Below are 22,454 nucleotides of genomic sequence, written 5' to 3' on the forward strand. Positions count from 1 at the left end.
ACATTGTTTCAAAGGATGGGGTACGCATGGATCCCGCTAAAGTGGAAGCAATTAGGTCATGGCCAGACTTGAAGTTTGTACATGACATTCGAAGCTTTCTAGGCTTATGTTCCTACTACAAGAGGTTCATCCGAAATTTTGCTGAAATTGCTTCTCCACTCCATGCACTGCAAGGAAAAGGAGTTACTTTCAAGTGGACAGCCAAAGAAATTTTAGCATTCAAACACTTGAAAGAGAAGCTGACTTCAGACCCGGTAATCATTTTGCCAGATCTTTCGAAACCTTTTGTGGTTCAGTGTGATGCGTGTGGCCATAGTCTTGGTGCAGTTCTAATGCACAATGGCCGAGTAGTCGCATATGAGAGCAAAATTCTTTTGAAGACTGAAAGGAACTTGCAAGTCTATGAGAAAGAATTGCTGGCAGTAATTCATGCTCTCACTAGTTGGAAATAGTATCTGCTAGGGGCTGATTTTGTTGTCCAAATGGATCATCAAACCTTGCGATATTTTCTCACACATATGAAGTTGTCTGAGAAGCACATGCGATGGGCAAACATCTTGTCAATGTTCCATTTTCAGATTGTGTATGTGCAAGGGAAAAAGAACGTGGTGGCTGATGCGTTGTCACGAAAGCCCCAAATTTCAGCAGTGTCAATTCCGTACCATTGTGAACTAGACGAAATGAAGACACAATATGCTGAAGATTCAGATTTTGCAAGGATTTATGACCAGCTTGTTGATGGGCAACATCATGAGGACTATATGCTTAAGAATGACTTTCTCATGATGCATGGAAAGTTATGCGTTACTAAATAGTTACGGCCAAAGATTTTGATGGAAAGTCACGCTCCACCTTATGCTGGGCATCGTGGAATTGATGCAACAGTAAAAGGGGTTGAGGCATTCTTCTATTGGCCAGCTTTGCGTCAAGATGTTGACACATTTGTAAGATCATGCTTAGTATGCCAAAAAGTCAAATTTGACAGACAAAAGCAACCGGATTGTTGCAGTCATTGCTGATCCCTGATAGGCCATGGGAAAGCATAACAATGGACTTTATCTTTGATCTTCCAAGGACGCAAACAGGCAATGATGGGATTTGGACTATCATTTGTAGGTTCAGTAAGCAGACTCATTTCATTCCTGTGAGGAAGAAGATAAAGCCAGAACACATAGTCAAGATATTCATGAGCAATATCTTTAAATATCACAGGATGCCTTAGTCAATTGTCAGTGACAGGGATCCACGTATGACGAGGCTTTTCTGGAAGGCATTGTTTGAGAACATGGGCACTACGCTGAAGTCCTCTTCTTTGTTTCATCCGCAAACTCATAGACAGTCAGAAGAGGCAAATTCTACTGTCCTGGACGTGCTCAAATGTTATGTGTCAGAGCACAAGGCAACTTGGGAACACCATCTTCCATTGGTTGAATATGCTTACAATAACACTGTGCATACGTCAACAGGTAAGGCACCATTTGAGATAGTGGAAGGAGGAAAGAAAGTCTCCCCCATTTTGCAGACCAAGGACAAGATTTTTGAGGTAGACAAGTATGTCCAAGATATGGATGAAACATACAGGAAGATAAAGATTGCTCTTGAGAAGACTCAGGCTAAGCACAAGAAAGCTGCTGATCGTCACCGTCGTGAACTTGTATTTTCACTTGGTGATTGGGTGCTTTTGCGCTTTGAAAAAGCCAGGCTAAGGAAAAGGAAAGGCAAGGAACGTTTGTTTCCTAAGCTCAGTATGCGATATTATGGTCCTTTTCAGATTTCAGAAAAGATCAGCGATGTGGCTTTTAGGTTGAAGCTACCAGAAGGCTGGAAAATACATAATGCTTTTCATGTCAGCCTTCTAAGACCCTTTGTTGGTGATGTGCTAGAGAATATGCTTGATGAGGAACAACCCGAAGTGGAAGAATTGGATGAAATCCTTGTTCCTGAACAAATATTGGCACATAAAGAAAGAAAGGTTAGAGGAAAGGTTGCAAGAAGCTATTTGGTGAAGTTCAAGAACTATCCATCGTTGGATGCCAAATGGATGAAAGAGTCTGAATTGGTTGATTCACCTCAGCTATTGCAATTGTATCTTGAATCCTTTCAGTAGGAACCCACAGTGACTTGATGTACCCTTTTTGGAGCAAGGCAAGAGCATGGTTCATGATGCTCAAGAGAGTAGTTAAGCAATTGTATCTACTCTTTCCATACAGAATTTAGGTAGAGAAGTTTTTGCTCGAGCGTACACTAGAAGACTTCTATGCTTGATATATGTGTTGTGGCCAGGTTGGTGGGATTGTTTAATCGTCCAACGCTATATTTCCGGAAGCATGTATATCTTGGATTCCCATCATAGAATATATGTGATATCAGGAGATATTTGCATGTATTATTGGCATGCAAGCGAGGTCGCTTGCAGTATTTCAAGGGTGGGGTGTGTCACCAGGAGGTGTATTTTTCCAGTTGCCTTTCGTAAATAAGTACTAGATATTTTTATTTATTTTTATTTCTACTTGTTGTTCTCGGAACCCTTGAAAAGGTGCAAGTGGACATTGCATGGCCAGTGTGAAACGGCTCTGGCCGAATAGGTTTCTCACATCGGGAGTCTGAGTCGGTCAGTCTGGGACTGGTCGGGCCAATTAGCACTGAATTCTGATTGGTATGGAAGCCTGTGTGCGCCAAATGAAGTCTGGGCCACTCGGAAAGTCACTTACAGCTTTATAAGTCAGTGGGAACTTGGGAATTAACTCAAAGGGGCAAACTGGACACTTGGCAGTAGGAGAGCAGCCTGCAGGACACCTCAGCAAGAGGAGGCGCCCATTTGAGGCTGGGGGCTGTTTTTTGCTCAATAAGTGACCTATAGTGTGTGTGTGAGTAGTGGGTGCAGGTCTACAGCTTTAATGGAAAGCTTGCCTTCTCCTCTGTCTCATGTAGCGCGATGATTTGCTCTCGTGCATCTCTCTCCCCCCTTTGGCACATATGGTAATGCCCCACTAGTTGGGCTACTCAAATGAACATGTACAGTTCTGGGGGTTTATGCGCGTTTGCCAAGGCAAGAGCCTTCTGAACAGGAACCGGATTAGCTAATTGCTAATCCCCCATAGGTACGCACAGTTCCATCGCGAAAGATTGCGAGTTCGGAGAGTTTTCTCGCATGAAAACTCGTCCAATTCACAGGGGAACTGTCCCATTGTGTGCGGGAGCCCTTGGGACATGCGTAGGCATGTTCGCTCCGCTAAAAACGATCCGAAACAGCGAATTACAGCCTGCTGTGTTTTTCTGCAGGTTTAGGGTTTCGCACCTAAACTGCAAGGGAACCCCGGGGGAGCCTCGTGAGAGCCTTGGGATGTGTGTACAAGCTTTTGGGCACCCGACAGTGAAAAACAGGGAATTACAGCCCACTGAATTTCTGTGACAGCTCACCAGAAAGCTTCCAGGTAGCGAGGGAATCCGTCCTAGATAGGTTCTTTTGATCTACAGGGGTTTTTGCGCCGTTATGTTGCCAAAATCAGGTCGAAAACCTGCGTTTTCAGCCCTTGCCAGGTTTGGACCGCTTTGTGAAAGCTTGTGCTAAGTGGTCGGATCGTCTACCTTAATTTGAATAAAGAAATACCGAAAGGGGCGCCAGACTTTGGGGCCTATAGGGTGTCGGTCTCGTGTGCGCAGTGACATTCTAGTCGTTGGACGTAATTGTGTTCTCTCCCTTCTCAGTGCTCTGTGTAAAGTTAACAGGTAATTGAAATAGTACCGCCCTCTACGTTGTACAGGCCGGTTTTAGCCGGCCGCGAAGTGCACGGTCAGCTCTCAATGAGTGAAAAGAGGCACAAGGGGAGGTTGGACAAGCCCTTCTTTCTTGGGTTTCCTGTCGCTCTTCAAAAACACGATTAGGAATCGACACGCCCAAGAGGACTTGGGTTACGTGCGACCGCAACAAGCAAAAAATAATTCTATGGTTCTTTCCTTGAGTGATACAGAACATTGCCAAAGCTCTGATACCAATGTAAGGTGCAATGGAAGTGAATGTTGAACTTTGCTCAAGATGAGTGCTCCGAACTGTGCTCAAGGTTCCTTTTTACTTACGGAAGGGAGAGCCTTCCGTTCCTTTAGTGAGAGAGTGCAATGGACACAAACAAAGTGGTGAACACTGTGAATGAAGGTGCTGAGACTGAGAGATAGAGAGAGAAGAATACGACACCAGAAGGTTGTCAAACCCTTCTCCGAAGGCCCCACTCTCTATGGCGAGAGCGGTCTACTATTGATTGCACAAATATCTACAATGCTTGGATTTGCCGACGATGTTGACGACGATGAGACGGGCTGAAATCTGAAAACGCTAAGGGCTGAAATCTGCAAATCTTTATATGTTGAATTTTGACTCTATGTCGGTGACAATGTTGATGACGACGATGCAACCACGACGCATTGCAAATGAGATGCTGAAATTTGTGTTTCCCGGGCTGAATTTGCAAACTGCGCTGGATCTGACCGTGCGGTGAGGATCTGCTGCGAGAAGGTGAGGTCTGCGTGGTTCGGGGGTCCTACTGCGACGTCTGGCTGTTGAAAACTGAAAACGCTGGTGCTACTGTTGATCTTGTCTCGATGAAACTGCAAAACGCTAGGGGCTGATCTGCAATTCAAAACGTTGGCTGATTTGGAGTCTTTTGCAAAAACGCTAGTGGGTCTGGGGTCTTGCTGTCGCCGGTTGTCTTGCAAATGCAAAACGCTAAGCTGATCTGCTGTTCTACTGTCGTCGGGAATCTGCAAGCGCAAAAACATTGGCTGATCTTAGTGCAAAAACGCTAGCTTGTTGCAGATGGTGCAAAAGCGCTAGGCCTGTTGATGGGTGTTCTTCTGAGAAGGTGCCTGTTGAACGCTGTGTTTCTGCTGCCTCTTCTGCAAGAAAGTGCTAGAGCCAGGTTTGCTTATAAACATGCTTAGTGAATTTGCCCTACCTAGTTCCCAACAAAAGTCACTTAAAAATAATAAGTGAAAATTGTCAAAAATAGGGAAAATAGGTCTATGCACTGTAAAAATGCTCCTGATGGGTTCTGATGGAAATTTGATGATCATGCTGTGTGCAACCAGAGGATATGCAACTACTCTACGTAACCGACATGCACGGTTTGCGAACAGACTCATAAAAGTGCTAGAACACTTCCTATTCTAGACTGATTGAACTAGACTGAACCCTTGTCACGAAGTAGCTTGTCCACGTGCACATAGGGTTAGATGTGTCACGTGACACAAGTCATCCGTGTAGCTCTCATATGAAAAGCACTAATGCTCTCCTTGAGCCTCTCGAGGTGTCTTGTCTTGTACTCCACCTTTAAGTGGACTCTTGAGTGATATTCCTCTATTAGAGGTAGTCCTCTTTCTAGGCTTTGGTGTGTCTCTATTAGTAGAAGTATGTCTCTTTCTTCCATCACAGGCTCCAATCGTCCTGGTTATGCCCTTTGCAGTTCCGTATTGCAATGTGTTTCTCTCATAGTCACGAGAATGGTCATTTTCGGGTCGGCGTTCCCTGTACCAATTTCTTGTTCTAGCCCTCGTTCTATGTGCTAGTTGTGAGCATTGAGTATACCGTCACAAGGAAAGGTTGTTTATGCTTGTTCTTGTTCCATGTTCCCCGTCCCAAGTTTCCATTCCATGTCACTATGGTTTCTCTCGTGCCTAGACTAGCCCGTGTCCTTGTGGACAGATGAGAATCGGCCATCAATGATGACCCATCCGTCTCTGTAATAAGCCTTGCTTGTAGCACTCATTACGTGCATGCTCTACTGCGCTGTATTTGCGTCCTTGTAAGGTCATTATATGGGGCTCTCTCTAAGGTGTGTAGAACGGCATTCTTCTTCTTGAAGGTGGTGCAAGAAAGAACGAAGAGAGGAGCTTACAAGAGGAGAACAAGAGAAGAGACAACCATAGGGTGAGAGGAGAGAATGACCCAACAACAATATCTTTAAGAACTTAAAAGAGTGCTCATATAAGGGGATAGTGAGAACGAGTTCTAGGAGTCACCCTTATATTGTTGAAGTGACCTTAAGCCTTGAAAAAATGGGGGTGCTAAGTTAGGGCTGCCTTATGCTCACTAAGTTGCAACATCATCGGAATAATGATCTTTGAAAAAAATGCTAATGCATGCTGTAACAAACTTGGACACTCCAAGTTAAGAATCTACCGCGACACGACAGAAATTCACTTCAAAACAATTCACAATTTGATTCGACACCGGCCCTGCGGAGTTCCGTGCCAAGAAATATTGGCCCCAAAGACTGGCGCCCCTTTGGGTATTTCTTTTTGTATATAAATCTGTGCTCAAAGTACAAGGGAGTGGTTGGGTCTCACTCTCAGACTCTGCGCCCAAATCCTCTGAGAAGTGGGAGACCAAGCCACATTTATAAAGGTTTACAAGGGATGCCAAAAGCAGAGCCCCAAAAGCAGAGCCCCAAAAGCTTTCAAAAAATAAAGCTTCTTTGACTCTCAAGCCTTGCTTGATAAAATCAAGCAATTCGAATAAAGCTCTCTCTCTCTCTCTCTCTCTCTCTCTCTCTCTCTCTCTCTCTCTCTCTCTCTCTCTCTCTCTCTCTCTCTCTCTCTCTCGCTAATTGCGTAGAATAAAGCAAGCCAGCTTTTGCGTAGAGGAGACTTCCGTACAATTGCCCGCAAAACGCGCCGCAAAACGTGGGGGTGTCTGTACACTGTTGCCATGTCAACATTTCAACGGAAATTCCGGGGCCTTGTTGGACCACTTTCTGGTGCCCATTCTAGGGTTCATGCCAGGTCACCTGTTTGTGACATACCCCCCTCTTGAAAGCATTGTAATCGCCCTCGATTACGCTTGCAAAACAAACAGAGGCCATAAACTGTCTTAGGAGACACTGACTGTTAGTATCGACGTACTAGGAACACACATCTAGCACATGTACTAATCGACAGTCACATCACAGGACATCACTTGACATCACAGGACATCATATGACAAATCACATTCAAAAATTCATTCGGATCTCAGACCATGATTAATCGGCAACGTATTTAGCAATCGCATCTAGATCCACTCAGGACCTCATAGATGCCCGATTAACTAATCCATATTGCAATCACGTCTATCGAGATCTTTTAGACCGAAATGCTGCAGTCATTTCGTCTATCAATTTTTGCACTTAAACAAGTCAAGAATAAATAAGTATCATATATTGGGAATTCCAGTTCATAAAGTCATACAACAGAATACTGCCAGCTCACAGTATTTTTGAAACTCAAAAGAGACATCGGTGACTTTAGTATCAAAATCGGGGCAATTTGTTGACAAAGGAGTGGAGCGACTCCCCTCTTGTGCATACCCACTGCACCAAATTCCGCCCAGCTGAGTTCGGAGTTCAATTTTGGAATAGACTATGCTAAACCAAATGCTTCAAGGTAAAGGTTTACAATCTGAGGAGTATTTGCCAGGTCCTCCCGCTCCATCCACTTCGCATCCAATGCAGGATAGTTCATGAAATTAACCAAGAACCGCCTTATCATTTTACCTTTTACCTTTCTTTCTTTATGTGCCAAAATCTGTCCTGGAACGAGTATCTCCTGAAGCCTTTTAAAGGCGATGTGCCCGATGATGGGGAGCCAGATGAGCAACCCAAAGTGGAGGAAAACGAGGAGATACTCGTTCCAGGACAGATTTTGGCACATAAAGATAGAAAGGTAAAAGGTAAAATGATAAGGCGGTTCTTATTTAAATTCAAGAACTATCCCGCATTGGATGCGAAGTGGATGGAGGAGGACCTGGCAGATGCACCTCAAATTGTGAATCTTTACCTTGAAGCATTTGGTTTAGCATAGTCTATTCCAAATAGAACCCCGAACTCAGCTTGGGCGGAATTTGGTGTAGCGGGTATGCACAAGAGGGGAGTCGCTCCACTCCTTTGTCAATAGATTGCCGCGATTTTTGATACTAAAGTCACCGATGTCTCTTTTGAGTTTCAGGGATACTGTGAGCTGACAATATTCTGCTGTATGACTTTATGAACTGGAATTCCCGATAATATGATACTGATTTGTTCTTGACTTGTCTAAGTGCTGGAACTGATAGACGAAATAACTGTAGCATTTCAGTCTGAAAGATCTCGATAGACGTGATTGCAATAAGTATTAGTTAATCGGGCATCTATGAGGTCCCGAGTGGATCTAGATGTGATTGCTAAATATGTTGCCGATTAATCATGGTCTGAGATCCGAATGAATTTTTAATTGTGATTTGTCTTGTGATGTCAATTGGTACATGTGCTAGATGTGTTTTCCTAGTGTGTCGATACTAACAGGCAGTGTCTGCTAAGCCAGTTTATGGCCTCTGTTTGTTTTGCAAACGTAATCGAGGGCGATTACAATGCTTTCATGAGGGGGGTATGTCACAAATCGGTGACGTGGCGTGGCCATTGGGCAACAGATACACACACATACACTGGCCAGCTCCCGAAAAACCCGCAGACACGCTGATGTGGCCCTGTATGGCAGAACCCAGATTTTGCGGCGCCATTTTCAGGCTAAGCGTACGGAATTCCGTGATTTACGGGCTGCTGTACAGAGATTTGCTTTACGCAAGGGAAATTGGAAGCTTTTGGAATAGTTGCTTTATTTTAAGACGTTTTAGAATTGGAAGCTTTTGCTTTTTGAAGCTTTTAGGGCTCTGCTTTTAGCATCCCTTGTAACATTTATAATCAACCCAAGGGGGCTCCCTCTGCAGAGCATCTGGACGCAGAGTCTGAGGGCGAGCACACGCGGGAGTTGTACTTTGCTCGAAGATTAATATAAAAAGAAATACCGAAAGGGGTGCCAGTCTTTGGGGCCAATATCTCTAGGCACGCATCACAATATACTTCAAATGACTTCTGCAAATCCGGCAAAGTCAAAACTGGTCTTGTAGTCAATATTTCTCTTTCAATGTCTGAAAGGCAGTCACCTCTGTGGGTGCCCACGAGAAAGGGACTCCTTTCTGTGTCAAAATATGCAAAGGGGAAGCAACCTCTACAAAATTTCTAATGAACCGCCGGTAGTACGAACATAAGCCCAAGAAGCTTCTAACTTCATGGACATTCTTCAAATCGGCCAATCACGGATAGTCTCTATCTTGACCGGTTCCATCTGCACTCCTGCCGCTGAGACACTGTGTCCCAAAAGTGTATCTCAGGTAGGAAAAAATTCACTTTTCTTTGCATTAATCACCAACTTGTGATCTCGTAATGCCTGAAAGACCTGTAGCAGATGTTCTCTATGTTCTGCCTCATCCTTGGAGAAAACAATGATGTCGTATAAGAAAGTGCCCACTGCCAACAAATAGTGTCAGGTGCAGCGGAAGAGAATAAGGATTTTACTCGATCTAGTACTCCGCACACAGACACAAGGGACACTTTACTTCACTTGAAAGAACTGAACTGAACTGAAAGAAAGAGAGACGACGAGAGAGAGAAAAGAGATGTTGGGTCCCAACCCTCAAGGGCCCCCTTGCTCTGTTGCGGGAGCAAGTACTTTCTTTATTCTTGCACAATGTTGGTACAATGACTAAATACTGAGATGTTGATGCTAATGGGTACTGATGCTGGGTACTGGGTACCGAGGTACTGAAGGGGTACTAAGGTATTGAGGTTCTATGTCGAAGACGGGGAGGTTGATGACGAGGTCTATGTTGAAGACGATGAAGACCACGACGAGGTACTAAGGGTCTTTGTCGACGACGATGAGGTCAACGAGGGTAATGTGTCGAAGATGGTGAAGGCGACGGTGGTTCTGTGTCGATGACGGTGAAGTCAACGAAGACGGTGATGTCGACGACAGGGTCTATGTCGAAGATGATGATGTTGACGACGGGTAGTGCTGGTCGACGATAATGTCAACGACGACGACGATGGTGATTGTGACGACGACGACGATGGTGTCGCCATCAAGTCCGGACTGCGATGACGATAACGAAGGTGTCGTTGCCAAGATAGGGATCTGCGATGACGATGGTGATGGTGTCGTCGTCAAGGTAGGGACTTCGATGACGATGACGATGTCGAACGACGACGGCATCAATGCTGAAAACTGAACACGCTAGATGTTCTGCTATGGATCTGCTCCTGTGGCGGCACCGCGGCTTGGATCTGCAACCGCCGAGTTGCACTAATGTTGAAATGCAAAGCGTTGGCTGATCTAGCTGAATTCTAAAAACGCTAGGCTGATCTAGGTGTAGATAGGGAAATCAGGCGAGGATATGCAACCAGATGGGAGTGGGTTCTCGCAAGGCTAAGGGCTGAAACTAAAAACGCTAGTGGCTGATGGCTGAAAACGCTGATTGCTGGAGGCTGAAATTGCTGATCTTCTTCTTCTTGAGAAAACGCTAGGGCTCCTGTTGAGGTGTTGCCTGACTGATGGGTACCTGCCTCCTTGTGTCCCTGCTTCTTCTGCTTCTCCCGAGTGCCAATGGGTTTTGTTTTATAGATCTTTAGCAATTTGCCCTACCTACTTTTCCAACAAACTTACAAAAAGAATTCCAAAAGTCACTTTTAATAAAATGACTTATATCAGGTGGTTCACGCTGTAAAATGCTTGCATGATGAAATGATTGTTCTTGTGCAAGAGAGGGTATTCAAGTGTGACCGGCTTGGGCATGCACGTCCTGCTAGAGGCTCACAAAGTGCCAGACTCAGTCCTAAGCTAAGACTCGCGCTAAACTATGGCAGAAGCATGTCCACGTGGCTCAAGTGAAGTGCGCACGTGACCAATAGTATGTACTCTCGCGAAATCCAGTCCATCATTCGGTTAAATGTCGCTGGAGCATTGGTTAGGCCAAAGTCCATCACCAAAAACTCAAATAAACCAAAAGTCATCCGAAAAGCTGTCTTGTAGACATCTCTCGGCGCGATTCGGATTAGATGATATCCGCTCTTCAAATCGATCTTGCTGAAACAAGAGGATCCCTGTAGTCGATCTCGAATATCATCGATTCTGGGAATCGGAAATCCGTTCTTGATGGTGATTTTGTTGAGAGCTCTATAGTCAATGCACATTCTCCAAGATCCGTCTTTCTTCAAAACCAACAACGCCGGAGAGCAGTAAGGTGAAGTACTCGGCTGGATAAGACCCTTTTCCAAGAGTTCTTTTACTTGGTTCATAATTTCTTCATTCTGAGCTCGGCTCACACGGTAAGGTGGCCGGTTCGGTGGTGTGCTTCTAGGTATCAAATCAATGGTATGATCCTCCGACCTCAGGACGAGCTGGTGGCAACTCGCCTGGCAGGCCCTCAGAAAAGCAAACGGCAGGAGTGTGGGAAAAATCTTGGTGTTCTTTTCCTAGATCAGACATATTTGTCCTATGATCATCATTCAACTCTTTCAAAAAGATCGAGTAAACAAACAGACTGGATTTCATTAATTTTGAATGGCCGAAGCCGATACAATAGGGACAGACTCGCCCTTAAGTTTTACATCAAGTACAATGGTTTGGCCCTTTTTTGTAGTCAAAATCGCTTTCTTTGCCTGATAATCGACCACGGCGTTGTTCTTATGGTACCAAGGGACTCCAAGGAGGACATCACAACCTTCCAAGGGCATTATGTAGAAGTCCTCGTGTCCCAAATACCCTGACAATGCAACCGAAGTTTGCCAATGACATGTGTAATGGCCACGTCCCTGCCTGGTGCCGCTAGAACTGCCTTTGCTTGTGGTCCCATCAAATCGGGTGCAATCACGAGCCCCAACGCCAATTCATGTGAAATTATAACAGACTTGGACACTTCAAGTCGAGAATCTACCGCGACACCACAATAAAATACTTCAAAACAGTTCACAGTTCACAATTGATTCCACATTGGCCCGACGAAGTTCCGTGTCTAGAGATATTGGCCCCAAAGACTGGCGCCCCTTTCGGTATTTCTTTTTGTAATAATCTGCAACTCAAAAGTACACAAGAGTGGTCGGGACTCACTCTCAGACTCTGCGTCTAGATGCTCTGAGAAGTGAGTGGCCAAGCCACTAATTTATAGATCTTACAAGGGATGCAAAAAGCAGAGCCCCAAAAGTTGTTCCCAAAAGCATTCAGAGTTAAAAGCTTTGAAAAATAAAGCAAAAGGCTTTCTCTCTCATCTCTTGCGTAGAAAAGCAACCCACGTTGCGTAGCCAGAAAAGCAGCCCAGGGCTTCTGCAATTTATGCCGCAAAACGCGGGCGTCCGTACAGCATGCCACATGTCATCATTTCCGCAAATCACGCCGGATTGTGCGGGCCTGTCCGTACTGCAGTGCCACGTCAGCATTTTCAGCCCGCCAAGGGGTCCTTGCCAACGAGAGAGTGTGTACTGGGCAGCCACGTCACCTAGTTGTGACATACTCCCCTCTTGAAAGCATTGTAATCGCCCTCGATTACGCCTGCAAAACTGACAGAAGCCATAAACTGTCTTAGCAAACAGTGGCTGTTAGTAGTGACGCACTAGGAACACACATCTAGCACATGTACCAAATCGACAGTCACATCACATGACATCACAGGACATCACATTCAACATTCATTCGGATCTCAGACCATGATTTATCGGCAATGCAATTAGCAATTGCATCTAGATCCACTCAAGACCTTGTAGATGACCGATTGACTAATCCCTATTGCAACTATGTCTATCGAGATCATTCAGACCAAAAGAGATCATTCAAACCAAAATGCTGCAGTCATTTCGTCTATCAGTTCCCGCACTTAAACAAGTCAAGAACAAATCAGTTTTATATTATGTGGAATTCCATTTCATAAAGTCAAACAACAAAATACTGTCAGCTCTCAGTACCCCTGAAGCTCAAAGAGACATCAGTGACTCTAGTATTCAAAAATCGAGGCACCTGTTGACAAAGGAGCGGAGTAACTCCCTCTTGTGCAACCCCACTGCTCGAGATCTCCGGTCAAGATGAATTCTGGGTTCCACTTGGAATAGACTATGCTAAACCAAAAGCTTCAAGGTAAAGTTTCACAATCTGAGGAGTATCTGCTAGGTCCTCCTCCTCCATCCACGTCGCATCCAATGTAGGATAGTTCTTGAATTTAACCAAGAGCCGCCTTCTCACTTTACCCTTATTCTTCTGTCCTTATGTGCCAATATCTGTTCAGGAACAAGGATCTCCTCGTTTTCTTCCACTTCGGGTTGCTCATCAGGCTCCCCATCTTCGGGCACATCACCTTAAAAGGTTTCAAGAGACTCACATGAAATGCATTGTGAATCCTCCAAGTGTCAGGCAGTTTCAGTCGGAAGGAGACATCATTGATCTTTTCGAAGATCTAGAAAGGTCCGTAGTATCGCATACTAAGCTTTGGAAAAGACTCTCCTTTCCCCTTTTCTTTCTCAGGTGTGCCTTCTCAAAACGTAAGAGCACCCAATCATCCTCCTTCAATTTCAAATTGCGACGATGGTGATCTGCTGCCTTTTTCAGTCTTTCCTGAGATTTTTGCAAAGCCTTGCGGACCTTGGCAAAAGCAGTGTCTAAGTCGTGGGTGTACTCATCACCTTCAAAAATATTATCTTTCGTGCTTAGGAAGGGTGGAACCTTTGTAGCACCTTCAATAATCTCAAATGGCGCCTTCCCCGTCGAAGAGTGTATTGTGTTATTGTAGGCAAATTCCACCAAAGGTAGATACTTTTCCCATTGAGTCTTCTGATCCGAGATATAAGACTTTAATAAATCTAAAACCACTGAATTGGCAATCTCAGATTGCCCGTCAGTCTGCAGGTGGAAAGATGACGAGAACTGCAACTGCATGCCAATGTTCTCCCAAATTGCCTTCCAAAACAAACTCGTGAATTTGGGGTTTCTATCGGAGACAATCGTCTCAGTCATGCCATGTAATCTCAAAATCTGGGCCACAAACAGTCTCGCTAAGTGATCCGGCTTGATTTTGTTCTCTTCAATGGAATGAAATGAGCCTGCTTGCTAAATCTGTCAATAACAGTCCAGATACCATCGTGACTGCTCTGTGTTCTCGGGAGATCAAAAACGAAATCTATTGCAATACTTTCCCAGGGGCGGGTGGGTATGGGCAAAGGCTGTAACAATCCTTGTGCTTTATGCTTGTCAAACTTGACCTTCTGGCATACCAAGCAATTGCGCACAAACTCGTCCACATCCTTCTTGAGTCTCGACCAAAAGAAGTATCTCTCTACCCCTTTCAAGGTTGTAGCAATGTCGCGGTGACCCATAAAAGGCGGACAGTGGCATTCGGTCATAACCTTTTCCCTCAACGGCTGTATAACGCACATCATGGTTTTTCTCATCAAGTAGCCATCCCAAATGAAATATATCGCTACTGTTTCCCCATCCCGTATCCGTGTGAAAATGCCTGCAAAATCTGTATCAGTGGCATACTGATCGACCATATCCTCGAAGCTCCTATGATGTATCGCGGAAATAGCAAGAACCAATGGCTTCCGAGACAAAGTATCTGCCACCACATTCTTCTGTCCTTGCACATGGACAAATCTGTATCGGTGGCATACTGATCGACCATATCCTCGAAGCTCCTATGATGTATCGCGGAAATAGCAAGAACCAATGGCTTCCGAGACAAAGTATCTGCCACCACATTCTTCTGTCCTTGCACATGGACAATCTGGAAGTGAAACTGTGACAAGATGTTTGCCCACCGCATTTGCTTTTCCGATAGGTGCTTTTGTGACAAGAAGTAGCGTAAACTCTGGTGGTCTGTGAAGAGAGTAAAATCCGCTCCGAGTAGGTAATGCAGCCACTGAGTAAGAGCATGGATAACCGCCAAAAGCTCTTTCTCATAAATCTATGCTGTCAATTCCGGCCTTGAGAACAATCGGCTCTCGTAAGCAATGACATGGCCTTCTTGCATTGAGACCGCACCTAGACTACGACCACAAGCATCACAATATACTTCAAATGACTTTTGCAAGTCTGGGACAGTCAAAACTGGTCCCGTAGTCAATTTCTCCTCCAATGTCTGAAAGGCAGTCACCTCTGTGGGTCCCCTCGAGAAAGGAACTCCTTTTTGTGTCAAGATATGCAAAGGGGAAGCAACCTCTGCAAACTTTCTAATGGACCGCCTGTAGTACAAACACAATCCCAAGAAGCTTCTAACTTCATGGACATTTTTCAAATCGGGCCAATCACGGATAGTCTCTACCTTGGCCGGATCCATCTGCACTCCCGCTGCTGAGACAATGTGTCCCAAAAAGTGTATCTCTGGTAGGAAAAATTCACTTTTCTTTGCATTAATCACCAACTTGATCTTGTAATGCCTGAAAGACTTGAAGCAGATGTACTCTATGTTCTGCCTCATCCTTGGAGAAAACAATGATGTTGTCAAAGAAAGTGCCAACAAATAGTCTACTCTCTCGAAAAATCTTGTCCATCATCCGGTTAAATGTCGCAGGAGCATTGGTTAGGCCAAAAGGCATCACCAAAAACTCAAATAACCCAAAAGTCGTCCGAAAGGCTATCTTGTAGACATCTCCCGGCACCATTCGGATCTGATGATATCCACTTTTCAAGTCGATCCTACTGAAGCACGAGGATCCCTGAAGTCGGTAAAGTATATCATCGATTCTAGGAATCGGAAATCTGTTCTTGATGGTGATTTTGTTGAGAGCTCTATAAACGATGCACATTCTCCAAGATCCGTCTTTCTTCAAAATCAACAACACTGGAGAGCAGTACGGTGAAGTACTAGGTTGGAGTCTAGACAAGACCCTTTTCCAAGAGATCTTTCAATTGGTTCATAATCTCTTCGTTTTGGGCTCGGCTCACATGGTAAGGTGGGCGGTTCGGTGGTATCAGATCAATGGTATGATCTTCAGGACGAGCGGGTGGTAACTCGCCTGGCAGGCCCTCTGAGAAGCAATCGGCATGAGCGTGGAGAAAATCTTGGCGTTCTTTATCAAGTTCAGATATATTTGTCCTATCCTCATCACTTAACTTTTTCAAAAAGATCGAGTAAACAAACAGACTGGATTTCATTAATTTGGAAGTGACCGAAGCCGATACAATAGGGACAAACTCGCCCTTAAGTTTTACATCGAGTACAATGGTTCTGCCCTTCTCTGTGGTCAAAGTCGCTTTCCTCGCCCGATAGTAGACCACGGCGTTGTTCTTGTGGTACCAAGGAATTCCCAAGAGAACATCACAACTTTCCAAAGGCATTATGTAAAGTCCTCATGCCCCAAATACCCTTGACAATGCAACCGAAGTTTGCCAATGATAGGTGTAATGGCTATGTCCCTGCCGGGTGCCGCTAGAAGTGCCTCTGCAAGTGGTCCCATCTGATCATGAGTGATCTCGAGCCGCGCCGCCAATTCCGATGAAATGAAGTTGGCCTTGGCTCCTCCATTAAAGAAGATTAGGGCTTCTTGGTCTTTTACTTTGCCCCAAGCTCGGCAAAGTTCTATACTCTTGTCCATCGTGTTGAGATCAATACCCACGCAATCTGGAACCAGTCCCGTTTCTTCTTGCCTTTACTTCCACGGTCCTCAGCTGCTCTCAAACTCTCAGGCCTTTTGTCTTCCTTATCGTTCTGTTCTTTTTATGCCTTTTTAGGGCACTTTGCGGAGATATGTCCAGTTTTTCCGCATCCAAAGCACTTCCCCTCCTTGATGTAGCGAGCCCTCTCTTGAGGAGTGAGCTTGGGTCGTGCATCCTTTTCTTTCTTTTCCGGATTGCGTCCTTCGGAGCTTAGTCGCCAGCAACATGTTCTTGTGTCACAGGGCGTCTGGAATATTGTGCATGGCATTGATGTACGTCTTGGTTGTGAGGATGTAGGCGATGTTGCAGGTCTTGTTGCAAGGATTGCTACTATTAGAGTTGTTTTGCCTACGACAGAACAAGCTCGTTGGGATGTAAAGGATGTTGCAGGTCTTGCTGCAAGGATTGCTACTATTAGAGTTGTTTTGCCTACGACAGAACAAGCTCGTTGGGATGTAAAGGATGCGCAGGCTTATGCGTTGATTGCATTGTCTGTGAAGCGCACAATTACTCCTCACATTCGTTCAGCTAAATCTGCAAAACAGGCTTGGGATATTCTAGCAGGTCTTTATGCAAGCCGCAATGAGACTAAAATTGCTTTGCTGCGTAAAGAGCTGGAATCGAAGATTATGCATGAGGAAGATGATATGGACACTTTCCTTGCTCGTGTCAAGGATATCAATGAGCAACTTATTTTTGTAGGTGAAGTCATTTCAGACAGTTCCCTTGTGGCAAACTGTTCTTGATGCCTTACCAGATTCTTACCAGACTTTTGCTAGTAGTTGGAGACTTATGACCCAAGGAAATCCTGAAGTTGTCAAGTTTGATGCATTATGCACATTGCTGTTGCAAGAGTCACTTTCTAGAAAAAACAGGACTAGGCAGCGTGCAGTTGAACAGGCTTTTATTGCTTCTCAAAGAAAGGGTGGTAACAACAATGCAGCCACTTCTTATGATTCTGCTGTGAGTGGCAAAACTGTGCATTCTCTTTGAGGTGGGATGCCACCTTGCGAACCTTGCAAGCTTCTGTAAAGTTGCCTCTTGAGGAAGCGGTGTTGATTTGCTGAATAAAGAACAAGGCCTTATGAATATGCTTGTTGGCCCAAAAAAGTGTCAAACTTCACTTTGACCACCGTCCTTGACTTGTTTCTTAGCCTTTCTTTGTTGTAAGTTGTCATACTTTGGTTCCCGATCAGAGTTGTTAGAAGATGCTGGAGTATTTGTGTTTGAGCGAGGTGGTTCTTTCTTGATATTCTTTTCCAGTACTTTCGTTTCCTCGACTTTCTTCTTTCTTCCTCATTGGAACTGGAACTAGAAAGAGGAGAAGTTGATTCGTTGTCAAAGTGAACACATCAGCAATGTTTTCTTTTAGACGCCTTTTCTGCCAAATCCCCTTGGAGGGCTGAGATAGCCGAGGAAAGACTTTGTCTTCTGTCCCTTGCAAGAGCGTTTCCTGTATTTCATGATTTCATTGATCTTTCGCTCCACGGCTAGATCAATTTCTTCTCATGTCGAAAGAGAAGTTCTTGTCTTGGATTTTGGCTTTGCTTTCACCTTCATTGCCGACTTCAGAAGAGGGTTCTGCCACCTCTTGTAAATTTTGGACATTCCACATATTTAGGATCCTTGGAATACTTATTGAGCGCTTAGCTCTATCTGAATCCATGAAGTGTGCTGCAAAAAGTCGGACCTGATCCTCTCTAGAAGAAGATCCGATACCATTGTAACTGGCTTGGCATTGACAAGGCGATAATCTCACATTAACACACAAACAGAACTAAACATATCTAGTATCCTTTGAATACTTATCAGGCGCTTAGCTCTGTCTGAATTCATGATGTGTGCTGCAAAAAGTTGGATCTGATCGTCCGTAGAAGAAGATTTGATACCACTGTAACTGGCTTGGCATTGACAAGGCGATAATCTCACAACAAAAACAAAACTGAAAATTTTAACGCTGGAACTTGAAAACCAACACCAATTGCGACACGAAGTGGCGGAGTTCCACTTCCAGATGCTCTAGTCCCAAAGTCTGGCGCCCCCTTTTGGTACTTCGTTTATATTCATAAAACACAGAGTTGACGGGGAGTCACGTTGCAACTGTGCAACCATGCACTGATCTGCTGAGTATGACCCCATGGGCACACAGTTCTCAATTTGCCTCATCAAGAACCTGCAACACTAGTTTTTGTTTTGGACGGGGAGAAAATAGGTTTCTATTTTGATGCAGCACTGTGTCCTACAAAATGGCAAGGTGGCTGTCTTATATCTTCTTGAAGTTGCATGGTTGTGGTATCATTAGTTTGGTGATTTTTTTTTTGATATTTCCTTTTATACCCAATTGCACTTTACGTACAAACCAACTGTTCTTTTGCAGGATATCAAGAAGGAGACGTGGGTCCTTACAGATGAGGGAAGCAAGTACGCAAATTCGTCGTCTCCTGAGGTTCAAGTATTTGAAGCTGTTCCACTGGAAGGCATTCGTCAAGACCAATTGGAGGTAGCCATTTAAATGCTGAAAGACTGTAAATTTTATCGGGTTTAGTGATAGATCTTATCAGTAACATTTCTCCTATGTGTGCTATGATTATGCAGGCAAAAATGGACAAACAAGTGTTTTCTATAGGTAAAAACTTTGCCCTGAAGAACAAGTGGCTCTCACTGTCCAAAGAAGGAAATGTGCCTTTTTATAGAAGAATGGTGAGTGTCGGCCTCCATGTTTTGGCAAACTTCTTTGCCTTTATCTCACAAGGTGCTACATTTCTTTTGCCTTCTATACTTTGTCTGACAGGGCACATCATGTCTACTTTGTCCCACGTGACATAACTTATGCTTTTAACAAGAAGCCAAATCAGATAAGAGAAGCTGTTTGTTAGTCATTAGTAAACTGGAAAAGGTGTAGCGGTAGCATGGACTTCCTTGTTAGATGGGGTAGACTGCCAAAGGGTGTATAGTAAGAGGCATGAGAAGATAGACAGCAGCTGTTAGCTTCACTTCCTCTCTATATTGGGTATACTGCATTAATCTGTGTAAGCTAGCAAGACTTTGGACATTGTAGCTGAGTTTTTATGTGTGTTCGGCCCATATGTGGAGATATGGGTGACCACTCTTAAGGTTAACAAATACAACCTACCTTTGGCTTTAAAGAACAGGGTTTAGTTTTTGAAGGCACATGCGCACATCGAAAGCTTTAAAGACTGATTCAAAGAAAACGTATTCCCTGTCACAGATGGAGTAAACAGTGCAGATTCTACAAATTGTTTTATGTTAGTAGTCGTTAGTTGTCTGTCTCATGAACTTGTTTTCCTCCTGTGTACGAGTGTACCTGGTAGCGATGTGGCTATGCACACCTATGGGAGTGTGCAGGTTTTGGCAGGTAGCCTATTTCCTGAGGAGCGGCAGTGGGCAGATGTAGTGTTCTCATCTTATTGCTCTCAATTGTGGCCTGATGGTTCATCCTCCTCTTTGGCTTGGTCGTGGCCCCAGCCATCATTAATGGCGTGTTGTTAGCTATTTCTCTATTTTGTTGTTCCCCTAACCTCTTATGAGAGGCCTTTTTATAGGCATGGTGGGTGCAACATTATCATTTATCCATTTACTTGCGCAGCTGCCTTCTTTGACCATTGAGTCTGTAACTATACAGGGCACCTTGTGCCAACTGAAAGAACAGAACTGGAACAGCCTTTAAAACTTCAACACAACTTGAAACTGAGAGAGAGAGAATCCACACTGTAGAAGAGTTCCACTTCCGGATTAACTGGACCCAAAACCTTGGTGCCCCTTTCGCTATTTCTTTCATATTGATCTTCAGAAAGTACAACCGCCGGGAGGAGCACTCTCTCCAATCTGCAACTGTCATACTGAGAGGAGCCTCCCCCAAGGCTCTTATTAAAGGCCACTGGCCAAAAGAATCGGATATAAAAAGCTGGGACTACTTCAAAAGCAACTGCTGAAAATTGTGCGCTCACAAGCACTTTCAAGTTTTGTGTAGAATCTTCCACGTCAGCAGCCCGAAAATCATATCGCATTTTGCAAGTTTGTACAGACTGCCATGTCATTATTGCGGTATTCTCTCCTCCTCCCTTGGTTAGGGCTTCCATGTCATTCCTTTTGTAACATACCCCAAAGAGTAATTGCCCACGATTACACCTGTAAAAAGGCAATCCGATTCTTTAGCAGACACTACCTTCATGCATACATGCCAATGACCATCAACACCGGACAATACATTCTCTAGCATGCATCGCATCATACAGTTTCAAAATTAGATTTCTATGCAGACATCTCATCCTCATCACATCTGTCGATATCCCAGCATAGTGATTTTAGTCATCACACCCAGATCGTATTGTACATGTACAGATGTCTTGATGCACTAAGACCGCATACTGAGTCTATCTCATCAAAGTTGGAACTTTTGATGCACCAGATTCATATGCGTCACAAAAAGCTATGCAAATGACATAGATGCAGTTGCAAAACATAAACTTAGCCCATCTGGACGACGCTCAAGTCACAGTCTGTCTGAATAGAGTTACATTCGAGTTACAAGAAAACGATCTTGAGATTGTAGTCTATGCCGTTCAGAGTGTTACATTTACAACTAAACGATGCCCAGACCGTAGCTAGGCTTGTCTAGACGTTCCAAATACAACTAAAAGATTCCTAGACTGCAATCTGCATTGTTCATATGTTCATCGAACAAAGTTGAAACCAACCGATATTAAACAAGTTCAATTGGCACTAAAACAAGTTTAAATGGCACCAAAACAAGCTCAAAGAAGATAGAGTCTATTCCAAACAATCCCAAATAGTGTTCGTAAAAAAAGTATCCACATACAAAAACAATTACAAAATCATTTTGGGCTAGCTTCTGTAAGTTGGACTCAAAGGACAACTGTCTTGCCATCGTGGTTCAAGCTAATGATTCGGTTGCGGATGTGAATGGTAGCATTATTTTGATGATGCCATAAATTTTGGATGGATGAAGTTTTTGGTGGCTCCAGGATCAAAGAAGACGAGTGCTTTGTTTCGACAAATCTTTCCATAAGCTTTGCATAATTCTTTTGTAGCATCGAGTGTAGTAATTGCATAAATATCGGGAAGAAGTCCCATTGTGGCTTTGACCTTCTTGGTGGGAGGTTGCTCATGTCACGTGACACATCCCAACCCTATGTGTCCGTGGACAAGCTACACCACAGCAGGGTTCAGTCAGTCCAGTTAGTTTAGATTAGCAGTGATCTGGCACTTTTGTGAGTCTACTCGTAGACCGTGCATGCCCAGTCACTTAGCATAGATTCATATCCTCCGGTTGCACACAGCATGATCTTTAGTATTCCCTTCAGAATCCATCAGATTCAATCAGGGGAATTTTCCATTGCATTTAGCCTATTTTCCTATTGTTGGTTATTTTCACTTATTATTTTTAAGTGACTTTCCAACAAAAGTAGGTAGGGCAATTTTGCTAAGTTAATATATAAGCAAACCCAAGTTAGCACTTTCTGGCAGAAGAGGCAGCAGGAGCTTCCCGCTCAACAGGCACCTTCTTAGGAGGAACCACCATTAGCACCCTTGGCGTTTTTGGTCTCCATCCTGGCCATAGACTTCAGCCCTAGCGTTTTGGTCTTCACCAACATCGCCATCATTATCAGATCCCTGGCGTTTTCAGCTTCCCATCATCGCCAGCATCCCTAAGTCCCCAGCGTTTTACTAACACTACAGCCCATTTCGCATCAATGCAGCAGCGTTTCAGCTTTGAAGACGGTAGCAGATTCAGCCCTAGTTGGTTGCAGAAGACCCCCATTTTCAGCCCATAAAAACGCAGCCAAAACAGTCATTTTCAGCCACCGAAACAGCCCCGAAATTCAGCAGATAGAAGACCACAGATTTCAGCCCTAAAGTCATCATTGTCATCACCGTCGTCGTCATCGGCATAGTCCCAAGTTGCATCAGTCCATTGCATCGTCATTGTACCA

The 22,454-nt window shown here is 44.3% G+C and overlaps 1 protein-coding gene across 1 annotated transcript in view; it reads left to right on the forward strand.

Moving 5' to 3' along the window:
- Positions 1-22,454, forward strand: part of LOC147465207 (phenylalanyl-tRNA synthetase, putative / phenylalanine-tRNA ligase) — a 95,138-nt gene that overhangs the window by 10,985 nt on the left and 61,699 nt on the right. The window contains exons 2-3 of the mRNA XM_086518858.1: positions 18,857-18,979; positions 19,075-19,179. Coding sequence (XP_086374984.1) covers positions 18,857-18,979; positions 19,075-19,179 — 228 coding nt within the window. The remainder of the gene's footprint in view (positions 1-18,856; positions 18,980-19,074; positions 19,180-22,454) is intronic.

This window comes from Adiantum capillus-veneris, chromosome 1, assembly GCF_014529385.1.
Source record: "Adiantum capillus-veneris isolate H3 chromosome 1, ASM1452938v2, whole genome shotgun sequence".
NCBI lineage: Eukaryota > Viridiplantae > Streptophyta > Polypodiopsida > Polypodiales > Pteridaceae > Adiantum > Adiantum capillus-veneris.